The following is a 27,441-nucleotide window of genomic DNA, read 5'->3' as shown; positions in this document are numbered from 1 at the left end:
AGATTTTCCAAATGATTTTCTAAGTATATTCGATATAACTATTCGAATATCAAAACATTACTCCAAATATTTCAAAAATCATTTTTGATCCTTACTTAAGTGTAAAATTAAGTTTTAATCATAAAACAATTTCAAAATATTTTACAAAGTATTTCGAACCAATTCAAAGCCAAAAATTCCAGAATACTCAGAGGGAACCGATTCCCCCCCATAGGAGGAACCGATTCCCCCCTGAATGGTTTGGCTCCGAGATTTCCAGAATGCTCGGAGGGAACCGATTCCCCCCAAGGGGGTACCGATTCCCCCCTGTTCAACGGTCGAAATATTTGAATTTTACACTTAGGGAACCGATTCCCTATGATAGGGAACCGATTCCCCCCACTGTCCAAGCTGTTTTATTAAATGTTTTCACACTAAAACGGCTATAATATCTTCTCTAATTATCCCCAACGTTCAGAAGTGATCCAAGGTGTATTTAAGCAAGCTTAGAAGCCATTGATCAATAACAAGAAACATCAAGCAACTAGAATCAAGAGAGAATCAAAGAGAAAGCATCAAACCTCAAGTTTGAGCATTTCAAGCCCATTTTCATTCAATATTCATTTTGCTTTCAAGAACACTTTTTGTGCTCAATTGTATTCATCTTTGAGTGTTCTTTTCTTTGTTCTAGAATTGTGCAAACATCTTACCTTGTGAGGTTTTCTTGTAAGTTTGCAAATTTGTAATCTTCTCTTTGAGAAAAGAGTGTTCTCAAGAGTTGGGGTATACTCTTGAGGGAATTGTAAGGTTATCTCTTTGGCCTCAAAAGAAAGAACAAATTAGTGAATTTGTTGGAAAATCCTTAGTGTGGATAGCTAAGGTAGTGGACGTAGACTTTGTTTGAGAAAGTCGAACCACTGTAAATCGCTGTGCAATTGCTTTCAATTTTCTGCAAAAGCTTCCACAAAATTTTTATTGCCAATTCACCCCCCTCTTGGCCAATTTCGTCATTCGATTAACTCAACAAATAGCTTCCTGAAGACCTTCACATGTTCTTCTTCGGTTTGTGATTTGGCAATCACATCATCCACATTTACTTCTATTTCTTTATGTATCAAGTCGTGGAACAAAGTAACCATGGCTCTTTGATATGTTGCCCCAACATTCTTGAGTCCAAAGGAATCACCTTTTGGTATCTCATCTGGATTGATTTCTTCACTCATGTGAGCAGATTTCTTCCACCTTGCCCCCCAATGTGGGGGTGATCATTGGTTAGGGTTGAATCAGAAGAAAAAAATATTATAGGCTCAAAAGGGGACAATAAGGGATATATATATATACATATATGGATAAATGAAACAAATTCGTTCATCATCTCATACACAGGAGTCTTAGAAGAAGAGGTATCCCCAGGGAGATAGATTTTCAGGATTAATTCTATTCATATGAAAAAAATGTAATTAATGCATGATAGAATTATTTCGAATTCATTCTCATTTGCTGCTTCTTGCTCCCAACATGCCTCAATTGTACAAGTTCAACTTCAGAAAATTGATATGAGATGCTCCCAGTTGTGTCGTCTAGTAGGAAGGTTCATGTTCAAGTGAATATCTTGTACTCAATGCCTTAGGTTTTATTGGTATAAAGATGTCAGTGTTGCGTCTAAAAAGACTATGGTGTGACTTTATTGACTCAAAGGTATCAATATAACTCTTTGTGTATCAAGGAAATTTAATGTCAAAATTTGGTCTTTTGGTAATGACCATGAGTTATTTTGGGTGAAAAATCAAGGTATATTTTTTTTTGGTTATAGACAGGATAAGAGAGGTCTAATCTTGACACATGTCAAAAATCCATAATTCTTGAAGAATTAAAAGAATCCTTAATTCATTCGATATTCGAAGAACTAAAGATTAAAATTCGTTCAATTATTCAACCTTAGAATGTAGTATAAATTTAGTCGTTTAAAAGATTAAACAATTATGAAAAAGATAGAGCAAAAATGATTTCAAACAAAACAATTCTCTCGATGAAAATGGTAGATGTCATGCCCCCATTCTTCTTTGATTGTTCATGCCCCTGAATCCATCAGGTTTTGGATCTTGCGCTTCAGTGCCTTACAGTTTTCAGCGGAATGTCTGGAGCTTCCTATCTGGTCGTTGTATAGGAGATCAACATCGTAGCCCTCAAGATACGGGGACTCTTTTCTCATATCATTCTAGAAGGCTCAGTCCTACAGCCAGTTGAACAAGCTCCAACTATACTACTTTTAGCTTATTGCTTCCATGTGGTGTCACGTAGTTAGGACCACTTCATCGAATCCTCCATGAATTAGCTTCATGTTTTTTTATGAATGGTGCTTAAAAATGCAATGCAGATGCAAAATGCAAAGATACAAATGTAGATACAAAAATATTGATCCCAACAATGAATATGGTAGAACAATTTTCACCAGTGATAAAAGCCTTCACATTGCAAGATAGTCCAATTTACAGACATGTATTTGCTTAGATGGTTAAGTTTGAAGTAGACCACTATTTCGTTTTAGATTATCGTATTTGAAAATGATAACCATAGCAATTGGATCTCACAGGCTGTCTCAGCAGGGTGTTATTACCAAGCGAATAACTGCCATTGAAGAAATTGTTGGTATGAATGCCCTTTGTAGTGATAAGAGAGAAACCTTAACTCTGAACAAACTGAGTATTGATAGAAACTTGATTGAGGTGTTTGTAAAGGATGTCGACAAAGAGCATGTTGTCCTGCTTGTAGCAATAGCCTCTAGATTTGAAAATCAAGATGTCATTGATGCTGCCATTGTTGAAATTCTTGATTGATTCAAATGGTAACTGCACCGAGCAAGCAAAAGTTCTATTGAACAGATCTTTACCCTTTTCAATGCAAAAGAAGATGTTAAGAAGAATGTTCATTCTATCATAGATAAGTTTGCATATCATGGACTTCGGTCATTTGGTGTGCAAAACAACATGTGCCAGAAAAATAAAAGAAGGTGCTGGTACTCTTTGGCAATTTATTGGTTTGTTGCCTCTGTTTGATCCTTCAAGGCATGACAGTGCAGAGACCATTCATAGAGCTCTTAATCTTGGTGTCAATGTCAAGATGATTACAGGTGATCAACTTGCCATTGCAAAGGGAATTGGCTGACGACTTGGAATGGGAACAAACATGTATCCATCTGCTTCTTTGCTTGGTCGAGACAAGAATGCAATCATAGATGACCTCCCCATGGAAGACTTGATTAAGAAGGCAGATGGGATTGCTGGCATCTTTCCAGAGCACAAATATGAAATTGTGATGAAGTTGCAAGAGAGGAAATATATTTGTGGAATGATTGGAAATGGTGTTAACGATGCTCTTGCTTTGAAGAATACTGATATTGGTATCACTGTGGCCAATGTTATTGATGTGGTATGGAGCACTTCATATATTGTCTTTACAGAACCTGGTCTAAGCATTATTATCAGTGCAATGTTAACTAGCTGGGCCATTTTCCATATGATGAAGAACTACATTATCTATGTAGTCTCAATCACTATATGTATTGTGTTTGAGTTTATGTTTATTGTTTTCATCTGGAAGTTCGATTTTTCACCATCTATGGTTCTGATCATTTCCATTCTAAATGATGGAACCATCATGACAATCTCAAATGACAGAGTAAAGTTGTCTCCCTTGCCTGATAGCTGGAAACTGAAAGAAATTTTTGCCACCGAAATTATGCTTGGAGGCTACTTGGCATTGATTACTTTCGTTTTCTTCTGGGTTATGCATGATACCAACTTCTTCTCGAACAAATTTGTTGTAAGGTCTCTAAGGGACATGGAGGATCAAATGATGGGCGCTTTATATTTACAAGCAAACATTGTGAGCCAAGCTTTAGTTTTTGTGATTGGATCATGTAACTAGTCTTATGTTGAGCCTCCCAAACTGCTACTGGTTACCGCCTTTGTTATTGCACAGTTGGTTGCTACTTTGATTGTTGTATATGCAAACTGGGGATTTACAAGGATTCAAGGAATAAGATGGGGATGGGCTGATATCATATGGCTTTACAGTGTTATTTTCTACATCCCACTTGATCTAATGAAGTTTTCCATTCGTTATATCTTAAATGAAAGTCAGTGCGGAAGCCAGTGCGTCGCTCTTAGCGATTAGATGATCGTAGATAAGAATCTACCATTGGGTTACTCCTCATATCGATGAATCATCATTTCAGTCTCGACTACTGCACGATCGTCGAGCTCACTGTTTCATCTTGGATCTTCATATTTGAAAATGATGCCTCTCAATACTCTGTAAACCAACTCCGTTAATGCCTCGGCGGTGTTGAAGTTAGTGCGTCACTTTTTTATGATTAGTGATGGCATGATTGTAGAGAAGACTCTACTGCTGGATTACTCCTCGAATCAGTGGATCATCACTTCAGTTTTGAATGCTGCATGATCTTCGAACAAGTTTCATTTTGTGCTCTCAACTTCTTTTAGCCCTTGGTACATGTCTGTGTACGCAACCGCTTGATTGAAAACTTTTATCTCTTCTTTGAGAAAATTTCTCATGAATATCCCCTTGCAGATCAATACTTTTCGCATTATGTCATGTCAATGCAATACAATGCAAAGAATGATGAAAAATAACACAAGCAAAAGAAAAGAAATATGTTAGTGTACACAAACAAAAGAAAATAAATTAGTTAGTACATGTGAAATAATCGATACAGATAAATGTTATTCAAAGATGAATATAACACCTACCCTGTCATGATATCTACCCGAACATGCTTTAATTAAATAGTATTCCTACCCGGACATGCTATCTATCCACAATGACAATTTTTAAGAAATTAATCCTAACCGCATGGTATCTAGTTCGCATGCTTTTATTCGAAAAGAAAAATATATTCTACAATTTTAAAGTAGAAGAAAATAATTTAGAAACGTTCCTCCTTTGTGTACACTTAATTTGGGTACCTACTAACGAACAGAGGTTTGATATGTCTATACCTAGGGTGACCGTTCTGCGGTTCACTATATGCATGGTTTCGGCTCTATGAGGAAAAAGGTATTCAAATTGTCCTTGATGTCGGTGCCCCCTTGGGCTGCCAAACCCTCAATCCTCACCCATTACAGGTTTCGAACGGAACGAGTTCAATTCGAAGGGATCCACTACCTTATACCCATACGAGGAATAAATCCCTACGAAGGTATAAAGTATGTATCCCATGGGTTATTTGCTAAAACTCATACGAAGAATAAATTCTTACGAGAGTAAAGCATTCACCCGACTTACTTTGGATCGAAGCTCGTGTCTAGAGCTTATGTTATGCAAATGCACGTGATGTGTGTGAGGAGGAACGTACCTATCTTTGACTCTTAAACTGAAAAGAAAAAACTCAACAAACTTGGACTAAGTTGCAAGAAAAAATTCAAATGTTATTATGATAAAAAAAATGAAGCAATTAAAAACTTCAATAAAGGATCATAGATTAACTAAAGACTCGAACTCATAATTTCGACCACAACGACAATGTGTAAGCAACTTATAGCCTGACTCTCTAAAAAGGGTTCCCAGCAAGGTCGGCAAGTTGTCATAACCATTTTTAGGGTGGAACAATTATTTATTGTTTTTTTAAAAAAATAGTTACGACTTTAGTTTGGAAAATTTGGTGATTTGGAATTAATTTGGACGAAAATAGATAAGAGTCGCCATCAACCTTTGAGTCAGGTAGGTCGAATAACCAAAAACATCTTTAAAAAAATAATTTTCAGAAAAAATCATTTTTAAGACAAAAATTGATCTGCATTTACCAAAGATTCGATTAAAACGGGTTCGGGAGTCGGTTACGCGTGGAGAAGGATTAGCACCCCACAACGCCTAAAACTGGGTACTATGTCACTTACACGTTGTCGTAATGGTGGAAATCATGAATCAAATATAAATTTAAATTATGATCCAGTTATTGAAATTTAATTAATTTGCTTCAAATTAACTAATTAGGGAAAATTCTTTAATTCAAAAAGAAATCTCAAAATTAGTAATCCTCCGTCGGGAAGGCTAACTCAACTATTTCTAATCAATAAAAGAATATTCTCTCTTTGATAAAATATGAATTGAATATTGACATTTTAGAAAAATGAAATAAATTATTATTTAGAAAAACATGCACGACATTGTTCAACATGAAATAAAAAGAATTAATTAACAAAATAGAATCATTTTTTATTTCAAGTTCACATTTGTTCAAACATCGTATCGGATCACACCACTTCGATCAGTGATACTTTCCACGCCTGTTCTACAAATAAATATTCTTGAAGATGTTCGAATATGAATAAAATTAACTTTATAAAGAATGCAGTTAATATCTAAGAATATTTTAGAACTTTATAAAATATTAAACTTCTAAAATAAATAATATAATATACTTAATAAATTTAACATATATATATTATCCCTAAAATAATATATATACATATAATAGTTACAACGTACACTTTATTATAATATGAGCTTTAAATGCAACCCGTACAAATGTGAAAGTCCAAAAATAAATAACCAAAATTATGTAAACCATAAACGCATGACTAAATTAAATAATATTAATCTTAAGGTTACGAATCAAAAGCAAAACAATAATTATGAAAGACATGTAAATATCAAATACTATCAACCCCATCAGGGTTGCACAGAAGTCGGATTTTAATCCGATCCGGATCGGTTTTTATCCGATCCGATTTTTTCCCATAGAAAAAAACCGGTTTATAAAATAATCGCTTCGGTTTCTAACCGGTTTGGAGGGCCGGATATCCTAACCGGTGTAACCGGTTTCAGTTATAAAAAAACCGATTTTAATATTATTAAAATTACCGGTCTAGGTTTTTTTAAAAAAACCGGATATTAACGGCTAGTTTTTTAAACCCAGACCGGTTTTTTTTTTCGGATAAAAACCGGTTTTTTAACCGGTTTTTTTCAAACCGGTTTTTTATCCGGTAAAAAAACCTGTCTAGGTTTTTTTTCCAAACCGGTTAAAATAACCGGTTAAAAAAAATCTGATCCGGTTAAAAAAAAAAACCAGTTTTTCCCAAATCCGGTTTCGGATATTTTTTTCGCAAAATCGGATATTCGGATTTTTTGTGCACCCCTAAACCCCATGAACAATATATCATACTTTGGGACTGAAACATGAAACATTAAAATCATAAGACAAATGTATAAACAACAGAAAGATAAAATAATAAAGCAAACGGGATTAAAATGAACTAATATAAACATCTACTACTTAAGTATAAATAAACTTAAATACGGTGACCTGACTTAAATAAAACCATAAAACATTGAAATGTAAATAGGGATGAAAATACAAGCACTATAAATGTAAATAACAGACAATCTATTGAAAAAAATGAGGAGGTAACCTTCCTCTGTCAAACTTTTAGTATTATATTAACAAATAATTATTTAATTAAAAGTAGCTCTTCTCTCGTCTTCAGTGGTTAGGTGCTTTGTGGCCTAACTTTGACAAAGCTGGAGAGTTGGTATCTAAACTCACACAATGGAAATCAAATTAAGAAAAAAAAATATCCCAATTGATTAAATCAAATATTTATACCAGCAAGCTTTATTTAAACCAAAACAACCTAAATAATATTTAGGGTTAAAATAAAAATTTATAAAATTACCTGTTAAAATTAAAATAATTAAAATTACATAATTTATAGTGTCAAAATAAACACGCATAATATAATATGGCCAAATCTAAAACAATACTCTTTATAGAGGACTGAACATTGTAAATAAACCAAAATAAATAATATTATACCAAAGTGACCAAAATAAAACAGACATAAATCCCTGGGCCAAATTCAAATATTAATAAATATAACATAAAACATAAACTAGTGACTGAAATTAAATTATTGAAATCTAAAAACTCGAAATAAAACAACAATGATTTCATTAATGGCCAAAATATAAAGCTACAAGGTAGGAATGACTTAAACAGAAATTACACCCTCACGCTGAAACACGCATGCATCAAACCCTTAAACGGTGTCGTTTTGGTCTGCTAATATAAGGCCAATTACATTGCCAAAATAAACCCAAGCCTTCATTTATGTTTCATTTCTGCAAAACAAGAGAGAGAGTAAGAAAACTCTCTCAAAAGCTCTGATGGAGCTCCGCCAGTCGGCCGCCACTGAGAGGCGGCAACCGCCGTCTGCCGGCGTCGGAGTGGAGAGATAATGGTGCTGTCCGAATGATCTTGTTACCTTGGTCGCGAATCCAAAGCTAGTTTCACCTGAAAAGCTCTCACACGTCGTAGATCTACGAAGAACTCTTCGTATTTCTTCGACTCCGGCTACCTTTTGAAATCTCTGATACTACAACCGAGGTACTCTTCCTTTTTCCTTTCTTTTCTTTCAAAAGTCCCCTGGATTTCTTTTTATTCTTTTTTATTTGGTTCCAATCCTCATGTTTTTCTTCTCGTTTTTTTTTTTGGGTTCTCCCTAAGTGCCCTCAGTTTTCTTCTCCACGCCCCCTTTATTCCCATTGATGCATCTCATTTTTTGTGACGGATTTGATGTTAATAGAGTAGGTGAAATCATCCCGAAACTTTAGGGATTAGGTAAGGGTTTGGTTGTATTTGCTTTTGACTTTGTATTTTGGTGGATTGTGGATTATTTGTGCAGATCGGCGCATCATTGGTGGCTCAATGGCTAGTTGGTGGCTCGGCTCACGTCTAGGAGCTGGTCCGCTGCTTTACTGAGTGGATTCGATTCTTGGGCTTGAACCGAGTTGTAGCTTGTAATTATTTGGGGCGATTGGTTGTTGTTTGGGTCCTCTTGTACTGTTGGGCCTTAGGTGTATTGAACTTGTTTGGTGATGCCTGTACAAAGATGTAAAATTAACATTAATAAAACTAATAATAATAATTATTATTATTATTATTATATTTTTTAAAATCCGGACAAAAATAGGTATTTATTTTATGATTTTATATACTTGCACATAATTTGCGTCCAATTTATAATACTCACAGCACACAACATAAATTAAACCCTAGCTACTAAGCCATTGCTTGTGCCACCATATCCGCTCCCACCGCCACTGTCTGCTGCTGATAAGCCAAGCTAAGAAGCACACCGTCGTCGACAAGCCTTCAACCGCGCTGATCAAGCCACCCATGTTCCAAATCAATCAAATTTTATCAAATCAAAATCTAATAAAAAAACAATAAAAATCATACCCAAATCTACCCAATGTTGAGGATCCAAAAAATACTTATATCCCTACCACCTAGCCATCATTTACTCTCCGAACCTCTATAAAAATGATCCATCACCATTAAAAGAATGAGAGAACCAACAAGATAAAGGGGGAGTAGTAGAGAAGAGAAGAGGAACCAATTTGAAAAGAGAGAGAAAAAATCATTCGAAATATAAAAAAAAGAAGAGCAGAAGGGGCAAATTTATCTTACTCACTGTTTATCGGAAGAAAACTGGGCTCGATGGATGTTCGAACGTTGCCGGATTTTTGATGGATTTCGAAAGGTATTTTTGTAGATCTAGGTTTTTAGGGTAGGCTAAAGAGGGCTAGGATTTGGGTTAAGAAAGAAGAGAGGAGCATTGACCGGCCGTGAAACTCCACCGGTGGACGGTGGTCCTCTTTCCCGGTTAGGGGAAGTTGAGAGAATATCACAAATTCTCTCTCTGTTTTCTCTTTAGAAAAAATATGAAATAGCTAGGCTTTGGAAATTAAGCCTTGCTCTTGGGCTTAAATACCTCATGTAAATGACGTCGTTTCACTCTCCCTCACCCTTGTTTTTCAATTTTTAGAGGTTAATAGCACCTTAGGTCCTTCATGCTTGTAACTTCTCTGTCTCAGCCATGAAATGAAGATAGGTTAATGTTGTGTTCGATCCTGTTTATTTTGCCATACATATTTATATTTTGTCACGACCTACTATGTTAATATTATGATTAAATGCTTAATTTAGTTTATTAATTTGGCATTACTTACATTTTAGTCTATATTTGCAATGTTACTTGAAACTGTTATATTTATGTATTAGGTCCCTATAATAATCTTTTATATGTATATATCTATATATTTATGAAATACCTTATACCGTATGTATGTTTTTTTTAAAATATTTTTAACTATATATATATTCATGTGTGTTTTATACTTTACAGATATAATATAATTACTTTTATCCTAAGTTACGTGTATATGTATGTACATAGATAAGAAAACATTAAAATTTTATGTACTATATTTTATGGATTTTGAATTCATACACATGTATATATCTTATTAATGATAGTTTTCTTTATTTTATTACATATTTATAATATTTTAAGAATATGAATTTTCAATGTTTTAATATTCATAAAATCTCTGGTTATTTGATTAACTTATGGAAGACCTCTAAAAATTTATGAAGGTTATTCAAATAAAATTGATATTTTATTATTAATTAATATTTGTTCGTATTCTATGTTTTTTAAGATATATAAACATTTTTCATTTTTAAAGATATCTTTATATATATATATATTTATATTTTTATATATAATGAAATTATTTTAATAAATAAAGATTTATTGTGTTTTTACTTAATTTAGTATTTCGTTATTTTATTTATTTGTCCTGACGTGTTGAGATTTCATTCATCCATTGCATACTACTTATTATTGTTGCATTTCTCCGTTATAAATTTGTTTTCTCGTTTTATAAAATATTCAAAGGTAACGTTGTGATGCGTTGTGAGTTAATGGAATTGTGTCCAACATGACTGAATTTCAATTTTCGTTAATTCACGTAGTAAGAGAACATCATTTTTTAAATAAATTTGAGTGAATTAAATCATTTTCTTTGAGTCAATTATTTTAAAAACGAGATTCTTTCATTTTTAATTTGTCGAAATAAAATGATCGTAATTTAAATTTAGAATTCAAATTTATAAAATTCCACCATCATAGACAACGTATAATCGAAGGTACTAATTATGGGCATTGTGGAGGTGATTATCCTTCCCTATGCGTAACCGACTCTCGAACCACTAAAATTAATTTCTAGTAATATGCAAACCAATTTTTGTCCTTTGAATGATTTTTAGAAAACTTGTTAAAAATGCCTTTTATATGTATTTGATATACCTAAAATAAAAGTCGATAGCGACTCCAAATTCAAATTTCATAAAAAAAATCCTAGTTTTTCCAAAATAGAGTAGAATTTTTTTTAAAATTTTTAATTCTAAAAAAAATAGTTACGACACTAGCCATAGAGGGAAGCAACCACACTGTCAATGACTCTTTCTTTCGTCTTTCACGTATGCAACCCAGCCGTGGTTCCCTTTCATCCGAGTATTCTATGCCATCAACAAACAAGATAGTTCCCCCCCCCCCAAATGCTCCATCAGCACCGACATGCAAGCAAATCAAAAAATGAATTGTAATTCTTCGTTTTATTTTCTTCCTTGTAAACCGGTTATAAAAACCCTAAGCAAAATGTAAAAAAGGCTTCCTCATTCAGAAGAAAAAGTAATACAAACACAAAAAATTGAAAGGTATTTTTGCCTTACGTATTCAAGCATTCTGGGTCTGGTTTTTTTCGAATCAAATAGTAAAAAATGGGAAAATAAATCGTCTTTTACCTTGATTCAAGTTCATCATGAAGAGTAAAGTAGTTAGTCGGAGTTGGATCACCGGTTTTTCCCATTCATAAGAGAACAATCGACTTTATCGTAACGCTCATGGAGATCTTACAAGCGGCGACGGTGTACGAAGTAAAAATAATCCCAACTGAAAGTTTTTTCGAAACAAAATTGATGATCCATGAGAGAACAATCGTATTGCAACGATCCTAGTAAGGATGTAGAGGCTCATCAAAGTCATCTCGTTTGCAATCATCGTCAATGAGTCCCAGCTTATTCTTTACAAGAAGAGCTAGAAGTATCTATCTAGTTCAAAGATTATAGGTTTCAACACCGGTTAACTGATGGTAAATAAGATCTGAATCCGGCTTATCAGAAGGATGAAAGTAAAGTTTGTGATTAAAGTTAACATTAAAGTAAATATCATAGTGTTTTTTACACGCCATGTGTGATATTTAGTAACAATTCTATTACACTTGTCCAAACATGTAGCAAAAGACAGCTTCTGATTAACATGTTATTTTTTTAAGTTGGATCCTTAACAATTTCATTTTGAAAATTTCTTTTCTAGCCCTTGTAAGATATTGGCTTGGCGAGCACTTTTAGATTTATCTGGCTCTAATCTTTTTACATTTTGTGTACAATGAGAAATGAATTCATTTAGGGTATGTTTGTTTGAAGGAACTCATTTTCCTGAAAACACTTTTTTCCTTTTTTTAGGTGTTTGGTTGAAGAAAATCAATAACGGTTAATAGAAAGTTAAATACAATCAAAGGGAAAAGAAACTGAAATACCATAAAATAACGAAAAATTATCGGTAAGTCATTTCAATTTCCCATTCTGACGAGTTCTTTCTTTCCCCCAGGTCTCTTACCCTAGACCAACGCTGCTCACCATCTTCAACTCTTCTCACTAGTTTTCTTCCCACTTTTTTCTCTTTCTCTTTCTCTCATCGAATCTTTTTAGCTATCACTGTCACTCCAACATCTTAAACAAAGGTAAGCTTCACGTGCTTTTCTTAGTTCTTGATCTTTCTCAACATAGGTCTTTGATTTTTTTCCCCTTTAACTCTTTATGTTATTTTTTTATTCTTATAAAAAAATTTATTCCTAACCCTAAAATTTTTTATCCAGCTTTAAAGATTAACACATTATGCTATTTTTAGATTTGTAGAAAGTATTCACTGAATTGATTATTCATTGTTATAAGTTGTTTTGTTTAAACTGACCAGCCAAACTATGTCTATTTCCTCTTGCTTTGAGCGACCGGGCATGTACTTCATAGAACAGAAATCCTCTTTAGAAAATTAGTCCCAACTTCCTTATTCTTGTGGAACTCATTCTATTCACAATACTTTCTACACTAAGATTTCTCTTATTCAAATCTATCTTATGAAACTAACTAGTCTTAGGAAGTATTGATAACACGAGATTATGTCTTGCCTGCTAACTCTTTTTATCAACCATAGCTCTTTGAGCCTTTTATAGTAAGATACTAGAGAAGGAAGAAAACTTATAAGAAGTCATTGTTCTATTTCGTTTTTTTATTGCATATGGGTTGTTATAGATTTATTTTCGGATAGTTCTCTATTTCTAGCTATTTTAATGGAAACCCTGTGTTAGTGTCGATGTCTTTTAATGTCGGAATTGGTTGAATTGGTTGAACTGTTGAAGTAATAAGTGAAAGTGTTAAAATGTGAAAATGTAGCATATCAACATGTCTTTTTGTGTATTCTAAATAAAATAGTAAGTCATTATTTGATCTTTTGATTTTAAAATATGCTCATAGTTTGATTGGTTATTGTTGATTCTTATGCTACAACCATTACTATAAAAAAACTAATTAATTTGAATGATAATGTTTTGTACAGGAGAGGTAAAATATTGAATACAACAAAAATATAAAAAGAAAAGAGAAAAAGTATTAACAAACTATTTAAGTAACTTTAAATTTATTATTGATTACTTTAGAAAGCAAACATCCAGATCATTTCCAGTTGGGGGATTGGTATAATGATATATATTTTAATGGTGAAAAAGATTGTAAGTAACTTTAAATTTACCGTTGATTACTTTGTATCTTATTTTGTTGCGTGGTATCTATTAAAAACAGTCTCTAACAGAGATAAAAATTATAGTTGAGGAGCAAGTGCAATGAGCACAACCCCAACATCAATAGCTGCAAGTAGGTCCGCAAAGATAGGTTGTTCTATGGAGATTCCAAATTACATTTTAACTGGATTTGTTGCTTATACTTAAGCTAGCAGTTATAATATTTTTGTTCAATCAAGATGGATCAATACAGAAGTTGTTTGTTCTTTTATTCTTTTCTTCGTTAGTCTATTTGTAAGTTTTGAACTTTTGGTCGTTTTGCTCTGTTCATTGAAATTGCTATTTTCTTTAGCTAAAAATGAAGCATGGGAATGACATTGTGTAACACCCTAAATTTGATTAGTTCTAAAGTGTCACATTGGGCTGCCGATGCAACCACTAAAAATTAAAACATGTTTATGTCCATTTGAAAACATAATGAATGGTACCAAAATAGACATAAATGACAATTATAAAAATGCTTTTATAATCCGGAGCTTCATGACACATAATTTAAATCAAATAATACAAATCAAAGTTTGATAATCTAGAAATATAAGTAAGGTTGTATGAATATACATACCCACTAAAGCGATAATACAATACTCTGGCAGGGATACTGGAAGCCCTACTATAACAGTACTCCTCGAATGGCTCAAGCTAATAATCTACGAACGAAAAACATTTGAACAGTGAGCTTACAAAGCCTAACAGTATAATCACTAATCTAGAAAAGAATTATGAGTCTCATAAACATAAGTATGCTAAAGACATGATACTAAGTAGTAGGTGCATGCTTGATCATAATTAAGTGCTACATACTTAAGGTTCAACTATTCTATAGCTAAAGTAAGAGTCTCATGCTTCTCTTAATCCTCTGCTAAGGGTATGTCCATTAGTACACCTCTATTGGGTCTCCAACCACAATGACTGTAAATATTGTGCATTATCTAAATGTGACACATAACACACTTCTAGTATCTGGTATCGCATAGCATCAGATACTAGAAAACTGAAGGAATCCTAGTATCACATAGCATCCGTAAAATTCTCACTAAGTTGTTGAATGATGTCCTGGTCTCATATAACATCAGGTAGATCATCAAAGGGGAACATATTATCTCATAGCATCAGTAAAATTCTCGCTCCGCTGAAGCATTACTTCGGCATCATATAGCATGAAGCAAAAATGTATGGATAACTAATGTATTGTACTGATACAACTACACATGTATGACTGAAGGCTCAAAAGCCACACATAACTGACAATGTTCTACTAGGGTAACTACGGTAGCCTAGCTACCCACTAGTATATCTTGACACAGTTATTATCTCGCTCATTCTCTCATCTAGAACGTTATGCAAGGGTTTATTAGTCCATTACTTCTGTTAATTTATTAAGTTGCTCTATTTTGATCATTTAACACTGAAGGTGTTTTAGTCATCTTTGTCTCTAAGGTCTTTAGGAATTTTATGAAATTACGACTAATGTTGTTACTGTTGTTCATTAGCTGTATTATTTTTCTAACTCGACGTTTGACTCGGATTCGTTACTTGGTAACAACACGCTAGTCACTCTTACCACAATTCCCTTCTGTACACCCTTAAATTGGGAGAACAATTTGTTCGTCCTTATCTCACTAACGTTCTTGTAGTAAATGATTTCGTTATTACATAATCTGATTAATTCATCATACAGCTTGTTGGTACATCCACTGCAATGATCATTCATTCTTAGTTACTCGATACGTTCTTAGCTAAAGATACTCGGATGTATTACGCGTAATATGATTACTTCGGTCATAACCCACTTCTACGAGTGTTTCTAGGCACTTTTGGCCCTTTATGTCCTTCACAGACTATGTCCCACCATTACGGGTCATCCTTAACTCTTACGAGCCTTAATAAAATCGAATTTAACCATCTAAGATAGGTAGTATCGATACCCTACATGCAATATCGATACCCTCTAGTCAAGTATTGATACCCTCATGAGTATTGGTATCAGAAATAACTTTTGTGTGTCAAAAATCCTCTCGGTATCGATATTGACATCCTCAGTATTGATAATATGGCTATAATATCAATAATGCTCCTTAGATTATCGACACTTCCCTTATAAAATGCTTAGAAATTATCCTAGATCGCCCAATATCGATATTTTTCATTTAGTATTGATACTCAAACCCAAAATTATCTTATTTAAGCTAAAAACACTTAAAATCATACTAAAGGTCTTAGTTTGGTATCAATTCATGTACTAAAGCTTAAAAAATTACTCAAGGTCATAAAGTGCCATAAAACACATGCATTACATAAAAAATGTCATATAATCATGAAATTAAGCATAAACCCTAAAATGTAAGCATGCTAGTAGGCAGAGGCATGAACATACAAAAGAACTAACATACAAAGTTGAGGTAGGCATCATGGTAAGGTCGAAGGGTTCTTCACCTCGGGACATACACTCTTCTAGCCTACTTATGATACCATAGGATATATAAAGTTAGGAACTGTATCAGAAACGTACACATGGTCAGCTTACTCCTTAGTGTACTTGGGACATATGCGCCCAACTAGTAACTGAAGTATCTTGGCACTAGCTGAGATATATTCTAATATTCTTATCATATAAGACGATCTTCATACTACTAGAGTAACTCAGGTGTCCTTGTTGTTTCCCGAGCGTCACACAATGGCTAGTTTTATGTCATTCTTATTTCATATCATTCTTAGTTTTTATTGTATTCATTAGCTATTCTCACTTGTATGTTCTTTAAGAAGTTCTGGTGATACTATCAAAGTTGGATTTTCTTGTTCAATTAAGGACGATGGTACCAATATTAAGTCATTTAGTATCGGTATTGACCTTTTTATATCGATACTCACACTTGATATCGATAATAAATATGTCTACTGGAATATGAGAAAAACTGGTAGTATCGATACTGTAATACCCCAAAATTTAGATATTGACCAAAATGTAAATTTTGAAAGTTTGATGGTTAATGTAGAAAATTGGGAAAAGTTTAAGGAATTAATTGGTGATTTTCCAAAAAAGAATTTTATTTCATAAATGGATTTATTTAATGACCAAATTATAAATTTGGTAAAGTTTGGTGATCAAAGTATAAACTTTGGAAAGTTTAGGGACCAAAATGTAATTTTGGAAAAATTACAAATGGGTCACGAAAATAAGAAATAAAAATATTATTTTCACATTTTTAAAATGTTAGAAAATAATATTTAATGGTTTAATTTCATGTTTAATTTGAATTGTTTGATTAAAGTGATTGAATTATAATTTTTGGAAATTGCAAGGGCAAAACGGTAAAGTGGAAAATTAATTTGTTCATTTTTGACTATTAAAAGATGACAAGGTTGAAATTTAATTGAATTTAAAGATGATAAGGATATGTATCTTGGTTTTATGGTAATTATGAGGTTATATTAAGGGTATATTGGTATTTTCTCAAGTTAATGATTAAATATGATAATTAAAAGATGATAAACATGATATCAATAAAAAATATCATGCCAAAGTGTTCTTCTCCAGCATATTCACGTGAGGAAGCTTTCAAGGTAAGAAAAATATTTATTTTCCATTTTTGAGCTAATTCCTTTGGAATTAGAGTTATGTCGTGAGATAAGAAAGTGATCTAAGTGAAAAACGATATCATTTGGTACCAATATTGCTTTCTAATTTTGTTGGATTTCAAAGATCCCAAATCTTAGGGTTTATGTTCATGATATGATTCATGAAATTGATGATAAATCTTGATGATTTACATGTTGTAGATTCATATTCAAGTATGAAAGATGATTAGAACATGTTTAATCTTTCTACAACTTGTTCTTTAAATTTCGGTCATGAATGGTTTGAGTGAGAAAAATTATGGAAAAATTATATATGGGTTGGAAATGATGAAGGAAGTATGCTACAAGCCTTAGAAAAATTGGGGACCATTTCATAAGTTTTGAAAAGTTGGGGATCAATTCATAAATTTTGGAAAATTGATGGGTTATTTTGAAAGTGTTGTATAATTGATATACTATGCTGGAAATTGTTGTTTGGGAATTAAAATGAGTGTTAGAACGTGAAATATGACTATTTTGGAAGTTTGAAAAGATTTGTGAATTAAGTACAATATTTCCATAGTTGGGGTACTTAAATGTAAGTATGCCTTTGTAAAAGCATTTGAATGGTAATAAATTCAATGCTTGAATTTTTTGTATTAAGAATTTAAGTGATAAAATGGTGAAGGACCATTTTGTGTAAATTGGAAAGGTTGGTTCCAATGTTAAAAGGAATTATTAAGTGTTTAATATTTGGTAGAAATGGAGTTGTTATGGGATATGTTTATGTTAGTATAATACTAACATATGTATTATTATGAATTTGTGAATTATACAGATTATGATTGATTTACGATTGAAGCAAATCAAGAGGGTTTATTGTGGAGCAATAGTGAGGCTCATATTGTGGATTTTATAAAGTGTCAAGGTGAGTGCAATACATGCATGAAATTATACATGGACGTTTTATACATCATCAGGAAGACTTGCGATAAGTCAACCTTATTTATATCAACATGATATATGTTATTTTTATAACAGCGACATGACATTGAAATATTACGGTATGAAATCAAAACGCATTGATTATGAAAAATGTGATATTTTACCATGAATGTTTTCGGGTATGAACTGTCCAATGTTAAATTTGATAATATACTTTGCCATGGATGGATCGAATAAAGTAGACTATATGCCCAAATAAGTCATTGAGGGACAGGGTATAGTTGGCATGCCATAGAGTATAGCAGCTGCAGGTTTATATTACACTATAGTGTGTAAGGACACTAAGTGTACATGGTGGGCACGACCTTATGAGTAATACACTTCGGTGTATATGGTGGGAACGACCTTATGTGTAGTACTACGGTGCAAATATTACTCGAATACCCAGGGTCCTCAGGGTTGTATATTGGGCTATATGCTATGGTTTATGGTTTATTGCTTAATAAATGGTAAGCATACAAATAAGCTTACGAGCTTTTGGAATAATGGCAAGTATATGGGTAAAATAAGCTTACGAGCTTATGGGATTAAATGGTAAGTATTTTGTATAAAATAAGCTTATGAGCTTATAGAATTTAAATGGTAAGTATTTTGGTAAAATAAGCTTACGAGCTTATGGGATAAATGGTAAAAGATTTTATATTATATTGATCATGGTAAAATATTGGATATATTAGTAAAATGATTTTATGGAACTTTGATTTTGACATTGAAAATCATGCATGAATTGTATTACATTGTTTATCGTCTTAATTGCCTCACTAAGTATATACTTAGCGTGTGATGATTTTCACACATAGGTAAAAAGCCAGTAGTGGAATAAAGAGTTTAAAGCGACATCAAGCATCGAGGTGTATATTTTCAGTATCACTAAGACATCCTAAGATGTAATGTAGACTTAATTAGTGGCATGTAATTATTAATGTTTTATTTGTTTTGTTGAACAAATTTGGAAACAAAATGATAATTTTATGAGTTTTGTATAATGCTGAAATTACTGTAGCAGCTACTGTAGCATATCGATACATAATATTAATTCGAAGTTTTGGTGCATCGATGCACTATTCACGATACTGTAGCGCATCGGTACACTGTTCACTGTTCACAGGTATTGTTCATCACTGTTTACGGTATTGTTCATCACTATTCATAAAAAAATCTTTTGAATTAAATTTGCTATAACAAAATATAAATTATAAGATATGATATTTTTATAATATCAATTACTATTCTAAGGAAATAAATTTTAAATTGTTTCAGAAAAGAAAATGGTTTTAAAAATTCGGGTGACATCTATAATCTGTATATGTATAATTATACGGGTTATAGGTGTTACAGATACCCCTATAGGGAATATCGATACTGCTATATTAAGGTGTCGATGCCTCCCTAGGTATCGATACTAAAATTGGTTTCGATGTTTGGAAAAATAATTCAGTTTCGATATTCTTACTTATGGTATCGATACTTCTGTTTTAAATGGTATCAATACTCCCCGTGTACCGATATCAATTTTGGCTACTGGAATTTGTAATATAACTCTTGTATTGATACCACTTCCTTGGGCATCGATACTTGATGAGTATTATTGATACTAATAAGTCAAAAACCCTTTTATTTTGACTATCTAAAGAATAATATCGGTATTGTTCATCCAGTATTGATACTTGAGCTCAGAAATACTTTGTTTTTACTCGAGAATGACACCCAACTTAACCAATTTGCCACTCTAAGGCCCTTAAAGATATTTAAGTCTTATATAAGATTAAAGAGGTCATAATAGGTCAATTTTCATGTTGAACAACATTATAAGCCTAAATCTATCATGGATGCACTTACATGCTTCATGACTCATACAAACCAACCAAACACATCTAGTGATCTATAAGTGATATAGATGAGTTAGAAATGTGTTACCTAGAATCCTATGGTTTTGAAATGACTCCAGCTCAACCAAGAACTAGTTTTTCCTTGCCCTTACCCTTAGATCACTCACCAAAGCTTAAATCTACAAACAAACAAAAAATCGAGTTGATTCACTAAGGGTTTTTAAAACCCCACTTATGGCTATCATAGCCAAACATTGATATTTTGGGCTTGAGATGAAGCTCTAGGACGAGGAATTCACTTCTTACCTTAGAAAATTTGGACTAAGCTTTCAAGGCTACAAAGTTGTTACCTTTTTCAAGATACAATGGAAAATAATGGAGAAAGACAAAAAATGAGGAAAATGAGATATGAGAGATTAGCATTCCTCTTTGTCTCCGGCGTGTGACCTCATCAACCATTATGGAAATTCATCCTTTGAGATAAACCATGGGATAATCACTAGGGGTGTTTAAAAATATCTGACTCGGTTGACCCAACCCGCTAACCCGCCGACCTAGTTAAAAAATATCATGTATTTATATTGAAAATACCCAATTTTTCGGGTCGATTACCCGGTATTTCAGGTACACCCCTAATAATCACCTCCTTATCCTCCTTTTGTCACCAATTCAAAATCTTCCTTTTAAAAACTATTTGGGCTCACAACAAGCCCAAATCAATTTAAACTTGGGCTAACACATTCCACAAATGTTTTTTTTCAAAATCTTCTCGAGTTAGCCCGAAACTAACAACTCGTGATTCAATGCGTTACATAAAAAAACAAGACCCTTAGAATATATTTTTACGATAATTATAATTAATTTTAAATTAACTAAATTATATATGAAATAATATCAAAATTATAAGAACGAGTAAATCTTTAAAAACTCCATTTATTTCTTGTACACCATATGAACTGATTTTGTTTTCAACTTTTCTTTTTCAAAATTCACAAAAATCAACATCAGTCCACAACGTTAACAGATCAAAACAATCACAAGCTAACAAAAAACCAACCACACATTAGCTTTATTTGTTCTTTCTGTGTCGATATTCACTTCAACACTAATTAAATTCAGCACCCACACCAAGGTCAACCTTCATATAAAAGACACGTCCTTTGCTTAAAACAATAAAAAAGAAGCTCGTTTCTTCATAGATTGCATCACCATTTATATTCTTTTAAATATATAAAATGTAATGATGAATCATAATTCAGAGCTTTAGTGGAGACATAGGAACAAATTAAAGTGACAGCATCCTCAACAAGATCCACCACCATATATTATTATTCTTATGTATGAAAGGGAAAACTTTTCTGGTAAATCAAGTATAAAAACATATAAAAAAATCAACACTTGCATGATTCAAATCCCACCAAATCCACAATCTCCAACTCTATTCTTTTTTTATGTTTTTGTGTAAACAAAGTCTTCTTGCAAAACCAAAAACAATGAATCCTACGTTTTCTTCTAGCATAACCAGTCCACTAATCAATCTTCTATACATATAGTCAGATTTGGGTAGTGAACAGGGATCTAAATAACAATTCGCAATTAAAATAGCGTCATTTTATAATAGTAATGATGTTGTCCAAAATTATTATGGGATGACATGATACTCGTAACCGTAATGATCGCAATAACATTTGTTAATCGCTACAAACGTAATCAAAAATGACCATAAGGTAATTTAAATCTCTAGTGGTGAGGTACTAAGATGACTCCAGGATCATAGTTGCTGGGACATCACTGATGTTTTGTCTATGGTTGTGATCTCCTTCGTATGTTACAATCAACATCGTCGGATCGTCTAATGCTCGCTCGACGTGTTTCCTGGCAGGGCAGCCTCGGACGCTGCTACACTTGTAATACCCCCTGAAAAAATTGAACAAAGAAACGAGTTAGGGAAACTCGGGGATTGAGTTAAGTTGGCTCACCAACACCTAACACATGAGCTAATATAATAGCACACCTTGGATGAGGAGAACCCTTGATTGGTTTCTGGCCATATTTTCTCCAGGAATAATCATCAGGAGGAATATCCGCCGTTTTATCGCTGATTGCAGGAACTCTAATCACTTTCTTCACTCTTAATTTCCTAAGTAACAAATAAAATCAATCAAAAGGTTGAAACTTTATGATCCGATCGATTAAACAAAACCATCCAAATTAGATCAAGAGAAGAAAAAACCAACCTTTTCTTGGAGCAATGGCAACGACCGGATGCGGATCCACACTTGAGAGCGGCAGTACCCATGGAATCGCACTTCCTTTTCGAAGACAATGGAGGCTTACCAGATGAATGGACATGGGAAGAGAAAGACAAAGGAGGAAATCTATGAACTGGTTGTGTCGGATGAACTGGATTAAAGGCAGACACTTTAACTTTGGTTTCTTCAATCTTCTGCGGAGATTGTTGGGAATCAAATTGGTCTCGTCGGAGAGGAGTAAGAGGCGCACGTCTGAACCGAGCATGGCCTGTTCTGGGACGACCTAGCAAAGAAATAACTTTCTTGAAAGAACTTACACTCTTATCTGTAACAGCTTGGATCACGATACTCGGCTCTGAATCTGAAGAAGAAGAAGAAGACGCTTTAAAAGAATCATCATGGTTGTAAAGATGCTGAGCTTTGGACATCAATTTTATGAATTCCTCAACGCCTTGGATCCCAGCAGTTGCAGCTTCTGCAAAACTATTCCCATCACCATATCCCATCATCAATTTCACCGCCATTTTTGTTCATCCAAAGTTGAAATCCTCAATTTTGGTTTTATAGAACAATAAATGGACTTGTAATAATATGAAAATGAAAACTCAGAAAAGCAAAGCCAATGGATTTGGGCATCGATCGGCTCACTGACATTTCTAATCTTTCATATATTCCCGTCAAACTACCATCCATTAAATTGGTTCCACGTATTCAAGAATTGTCAGCACATTGACCAACACGCTTTGAGAATAAATATGAAGTCCCTCGGCAATGGGATATACCGGTTTCCAAGACCGTGTCGAAATGAAGATAGGAGGCAAAAAGCAGAAGGTCAAAAGGTTGTATTAGGTGGTAGAGATGACATTTAACAGCTTTTAATGCAAAAATAAATCATGTGTGGGACCAACGAAAAAGATCTCCACTTATTTTACCGGTAACCGGAAACCGCGTCAAAATTGTTTCTCACACTTCACATGGGATTCTTTCTTCAAAATTCAATTACACCATTAAACTATTTTGATATTGAATTAGTTTTTTTTAACTACATAAATACCCACTAATATTTGAGTAAATTTTAATTTTTATCATTGAAATTTTAAAAATAATAAATTGATTAATTAATGTTATCGATTAATAATAAACTGATCAACCTTCGTTAACGATCGATACTAGAAGTGATGAGATGCTGATGTCACCTGTTATATAACTTGACATCATTTTTTTATATGTTTGACTCAAAAACTTTTGACCAACACTTAAAGAAAAAAGTTTGAAAAAAAATTATCTTCTTCTCCATTCTTCTTCTCTCTTACATTTTCCACTTAAAAATTAGGTCAGCTATATGACTATATCCCACCATGAATAAAGTACTGCAGAGCTCACCAGTGCAACATTGATGGTCGAAAACCACCCTGATTGGTGGAGCATCAACAGTCACCATCAACTAATCATCAACAGTCACTGTCTCCTTTCTTCTTCAAGTCGTTACGGTCGTCGCCTGTTTTCTTCACTCGGCTCATCCCACCTTCACCTCTTCTTGGCAAAATAAGCCAGAGTTTCTCGAGCCATGGACTATTCTTGTAACTATCCTAACCCTTTGTAAACCATTAACAAAACTTCGCCTTCAATTCAAATATGTTTAAGTTAATTTTACGTTACGTGGATTTTAATTTGTAGGGGAGGATTATTGGGAGAAGAAGAAGAAAGGAGAAGCATAGCAATCTACCATGCCTCAACTGTTAACTCTATCGATTTCATAAATCGAGACCACGCATACTCACAAGCATGAGCTTGTGAACTTCATGACTGGCATATCAGTTGTCCAATTACATATTTTGTAACTGCATGAGATTTGTTAACTTTCAGGGTAACTTTGGACGTCAATAAAGAGTAAGCAAATGGAAATAGAGCGGCGAAGCGAGGTCAATAAAGCATCAGTGCGGTGAAGCGAGGTCAATGAAGTGTTGGAGGGTCGAAGGTATGAAAGGGAGGAACCGACCCGTCGGTGCGAGGAAGTGAGAGACGTCTCTGGATTCTGTAGCAAGAAGATCGGTCCGCTGAACGGAGATAAGGAAGCTGCTGGAGTTTCAATGGCTAAGTCGAGCGGAGTTCCTGGTTATACGGTGGAAGTGAATCCTAAGAAAGGTCCTAATCCCCCTTCTCATGTTGTAGAGGGTTGGACACTTTTCATAAATAATCTTAGCAGAAGAGTTTCAAGAGTGGCGCTAAAAGAGTTTCTGAGTCACCATGGCAAAGTTCTCGCACCCCGTTTGATTTACGGTATAATGCATTCCTGGAAGGAATATTTTTTTCCCAGATAGATATACCCACGTTTGGATGGGGCACATTACCTAGTGCCGGTTAAAATCTAATACCAACAGTAAACTTTTTCCTGTTTTCCGGGGAATGTCTATCCCCTATCTTCCTTAGGTATTTTATTATTCACGTCCCCGTTGTCTAAAATAACCTTCTCCCTTTGTTTTGTTTGATTCTGTGAAATTCCCACCGCGGTCGATGCTCCTCCTGAAAGTTGATTCTGTGGAAAGCTAAAAACGATCAAGCAAGGATGTGAGTTTACATATCTACTTTTCCTTTGTTTAATCTTAAATTTCTTTGATGTTTCTTTTATGCTTCATCTTCCCCAATTTCTGTTCATTTTCTGATTATCATTCAGTCTTGTTCTTGGGTTTCTCCTTTATTGATGATCAATTGTTTTGCTCTCTGGTTTTTCTTTTGACTTGTTTATCTTCATCCTTAGTTGATTTGTTGGTCTGGGTTTTGTTTCGTGCTTGAAGCTTGTTGTTATTTTGCTTGAACTTAAGTTATAATTGATGGTTTTGATGGGTGCTTTTAAGGATCCGTCTACTGAAATATCTTTTATCTTTTTATGAAATTTTCTACTATAATTTTTTTTATCTTTTATTTTGAAATAAAAGAAAAACGGTCTTGCTAAAAGTTCATTGTCCATAGTTCATACATGATCCCTTGCTAACAATAATAATAATAAATCGGAAACAAGGTGAAAAAGAAATAAAGATACAAAGAGAAGTGCAAGTGCAAACCTGGGATTTAAGGTCTGCACAAGTTATAGCTTAAACTATAGTCTTAATCTAAATGAGCAAAGTATCGTTTAGAGAGTGCATAAATACTTCTGGACTGCTTCAAATCTCTCTGACATCAAAATTTAAGGTGATCTGGTCCGAAAGACATGTAACATTGCCCCTCCATATTAGTTCATCAACCCCCTCATCCCTTCTCTTTTGGCAAACACCCAATTATCATAAAAATGAATATAGAAACATGAAATTTATATGAGTACTGCTAGAACAACATTCAATGGTTCAGTAACTTACAAAGATATCCTTTTCCTTGGTTTCTTCATCCAAAGTCCTTGAAAAGAACCTATACAAAAATGAAGGTTAATGTCAAAGAAACAAACTCGAGGCTGAAGCAAAAGTTATTTACCCGACTTTGTTTGGTCGAGTTTACTTGAACACATGAGAGTTATCTAAAAGATGCCTGCCATTTACTGTTCCCTGTAAAGCAGTTTAAACTTGGTAAGTTAATTGTACAATGTCATTCCATATCAAGAGAAAGAAGAGCCATATTGAAGGAAAGAGCCTTGGTGTGTTCATGAATTCTATTGTCTCACTTCTTGTCAAGAATATCATAAAAAACCTTTGGTTTTCTGTACTTTGTGATGCACAATGCCTAGAACCAGAAATGTAATTTTAGACGTTATCGACTGGAATATATATAGGATTATTATCTGAGACACATCGATAAAAGTTCACAACAAGCGACCTACATGCATTGCAAGAGCTATGTGCATTAAAGTGGGTTCTGACCATGGCTTCCCTATAAATCGAAGGCCAATTGGCAAACCAACTTTGTCATAGCCAACTTATGTAAGCATGGAGGATTTGATATCAGTAGATGGTAAACAGAAACATAAAAACTTCTATGATTAATGGTGGTAAGTTAATTACGGGAACGGTGATCGCAGGTAGACCCAGAAAGTTTTCAGCGATCTGATATCGAATAATGTTAGCTGAAATGACAGTAATATGATCAACTTCTTTTGTCATGAAGATTTAGACATGAATGCATACTTGAAAATGGGTTGGAATTTCATTACCTCCGTTTATATAGTCAAGTTCACCAGTTTTTAGAGCAGCTTTGGATATGGGGTATGTTGTCATACTGTTTTGAAAAGAAACTGGGTAAATATAGGGATTGCAAAGTTTAAGTAAAAGACTGAAGGTGAAAAAAGTACAAAAAAAGTAAAAGACAGAAGAACAGATGCAAGTTGTGGCGGTGAAAAAGAATCTACCCTGTTGTTGGAGTGACTATGACTTATGCCTTGGTGAATATTTTGTTATGAATTTGCATATGACGGTACCTGCACATTCGTGGTCAAGCACCTTAGTTTAAACCATTTCACGATAAGTGGAGAGGACTGATTTTAATATAAAATTGTTGATTGGAAAAATTAGGTTGTAGCAGATTTTGGTAATATATTTCTTTTTGGTTTGAGTAAAGAGTCAAGATCAATATGCCATTTACAATTATGTTTTTAGGATATTGTTTGTCTAATATAAGAATAGTTTTAAACCTTATAAGTTCACTAAGATAATAAACTTAACTTTAGACCCTAGCAACATTTTAGTTTGTACTGGATGGGACATCGTTCCACCTAATTTTTTTTTCTCCATTCAAAAACTACTGCATAGATCTTTTTTGTAACGGTGGGTTAACAGGAATATAGTATTTTAATAATCTGAAGTAATTTAGAGACCATCTTATAGAAACCTAAAAGAAGCTCATTCTTTTTGCAGAAGAATGCAATAAAGATAAATATAGATTTCCAATTTCTAGAAATTGTATAATATAAATTTTATTACAATTTTTTAGGCTTGAGATTTAGCTTATCTTTGGTGATTGACTGATCTAACTTTCACGAGTTTTCTACAAATAAGAATCATTTTTTTTCTTTACATGCTTGAATTCTTGATGCTTGAAATAGAAATTTGGTG

The 27,441-nt window shown here is 33.5% G+C and overlaps 1 protein-coding gene and 1 pseudogene across 2 annotated transcripts; one reads left to right on the top strand and one right to left on the bottom strand.

The window, feature by feature from the left end:
• The first annotated feature begins 2,543 nt into the window (after positions 1-2,543).
• LOC120152361 lies at positions 2,544-4,155 on the top strand (annotated as a pseudogene).
• Positions 4,156-9,721: 5,566 nt separating this feature from the next.
• LOC120156455 (probable WRKY transcription factor 15) lies at positions 9,722-23,056 on the bottom strand. 2 transcript variants are annotated; one of them, XM_039167787.1, is made up of 4 exons: positions 22,391-23,056; positions 22,086-22,293; positions 16,139-16,145; positions 9,722-9,735 (listed from the first exon to the last, which is right to left on the bottom strand). In XM_039167787.1, the coding sequence occupies exons 1-2, from the start codon at positions 22,927-22,929 to the stop codon at positions 22,119-22,121; spliced, it is 714 nt and encodes a 237-aa protein (XP_039023718.1). In that variant the 5' UTR covers positions 22,930-23,056; the 3' UTR covers positions 9,722-9,735; positions 16,139-16,145; positions 22,086-22,118. The 2 variants fall into 2 exon arrangements, with proteins under 2 accessions (XP_039023718.1, XP_039023714.1); XM_039167783.1 differs by lacking the exons at positions 9,722-9,735; positions 16,139-16,145 and adding an exon at positions 21,743-22,070 and having other exon boundaries at positions 22,168-22,293; positions 22,391-23,016.
• Positions 23,057-27,441: the final 4,385 nt, after the last annotated feature.

Source organism: Hibiscus syriacus, unplaced genomic scaffold (assembly GCF_006381635.1).
Source record: "Hibiscus syriacus cultivar Baekdansim isolate YM2019G1 unplaced genomic scaffold, ASM638163v2 tig00002840_pilon, whole genome shotgun sequence".
Lineage (NCBI taxonomy): Eukaryota > Viridiplantae > Streptophyta > Magnoliopsida > Malvales > Malvaceae > Hibiscus > Hibiscus syriacus.
This window is presented reverse-complemented; position numbering and strand designations above follow the sequence as displayed.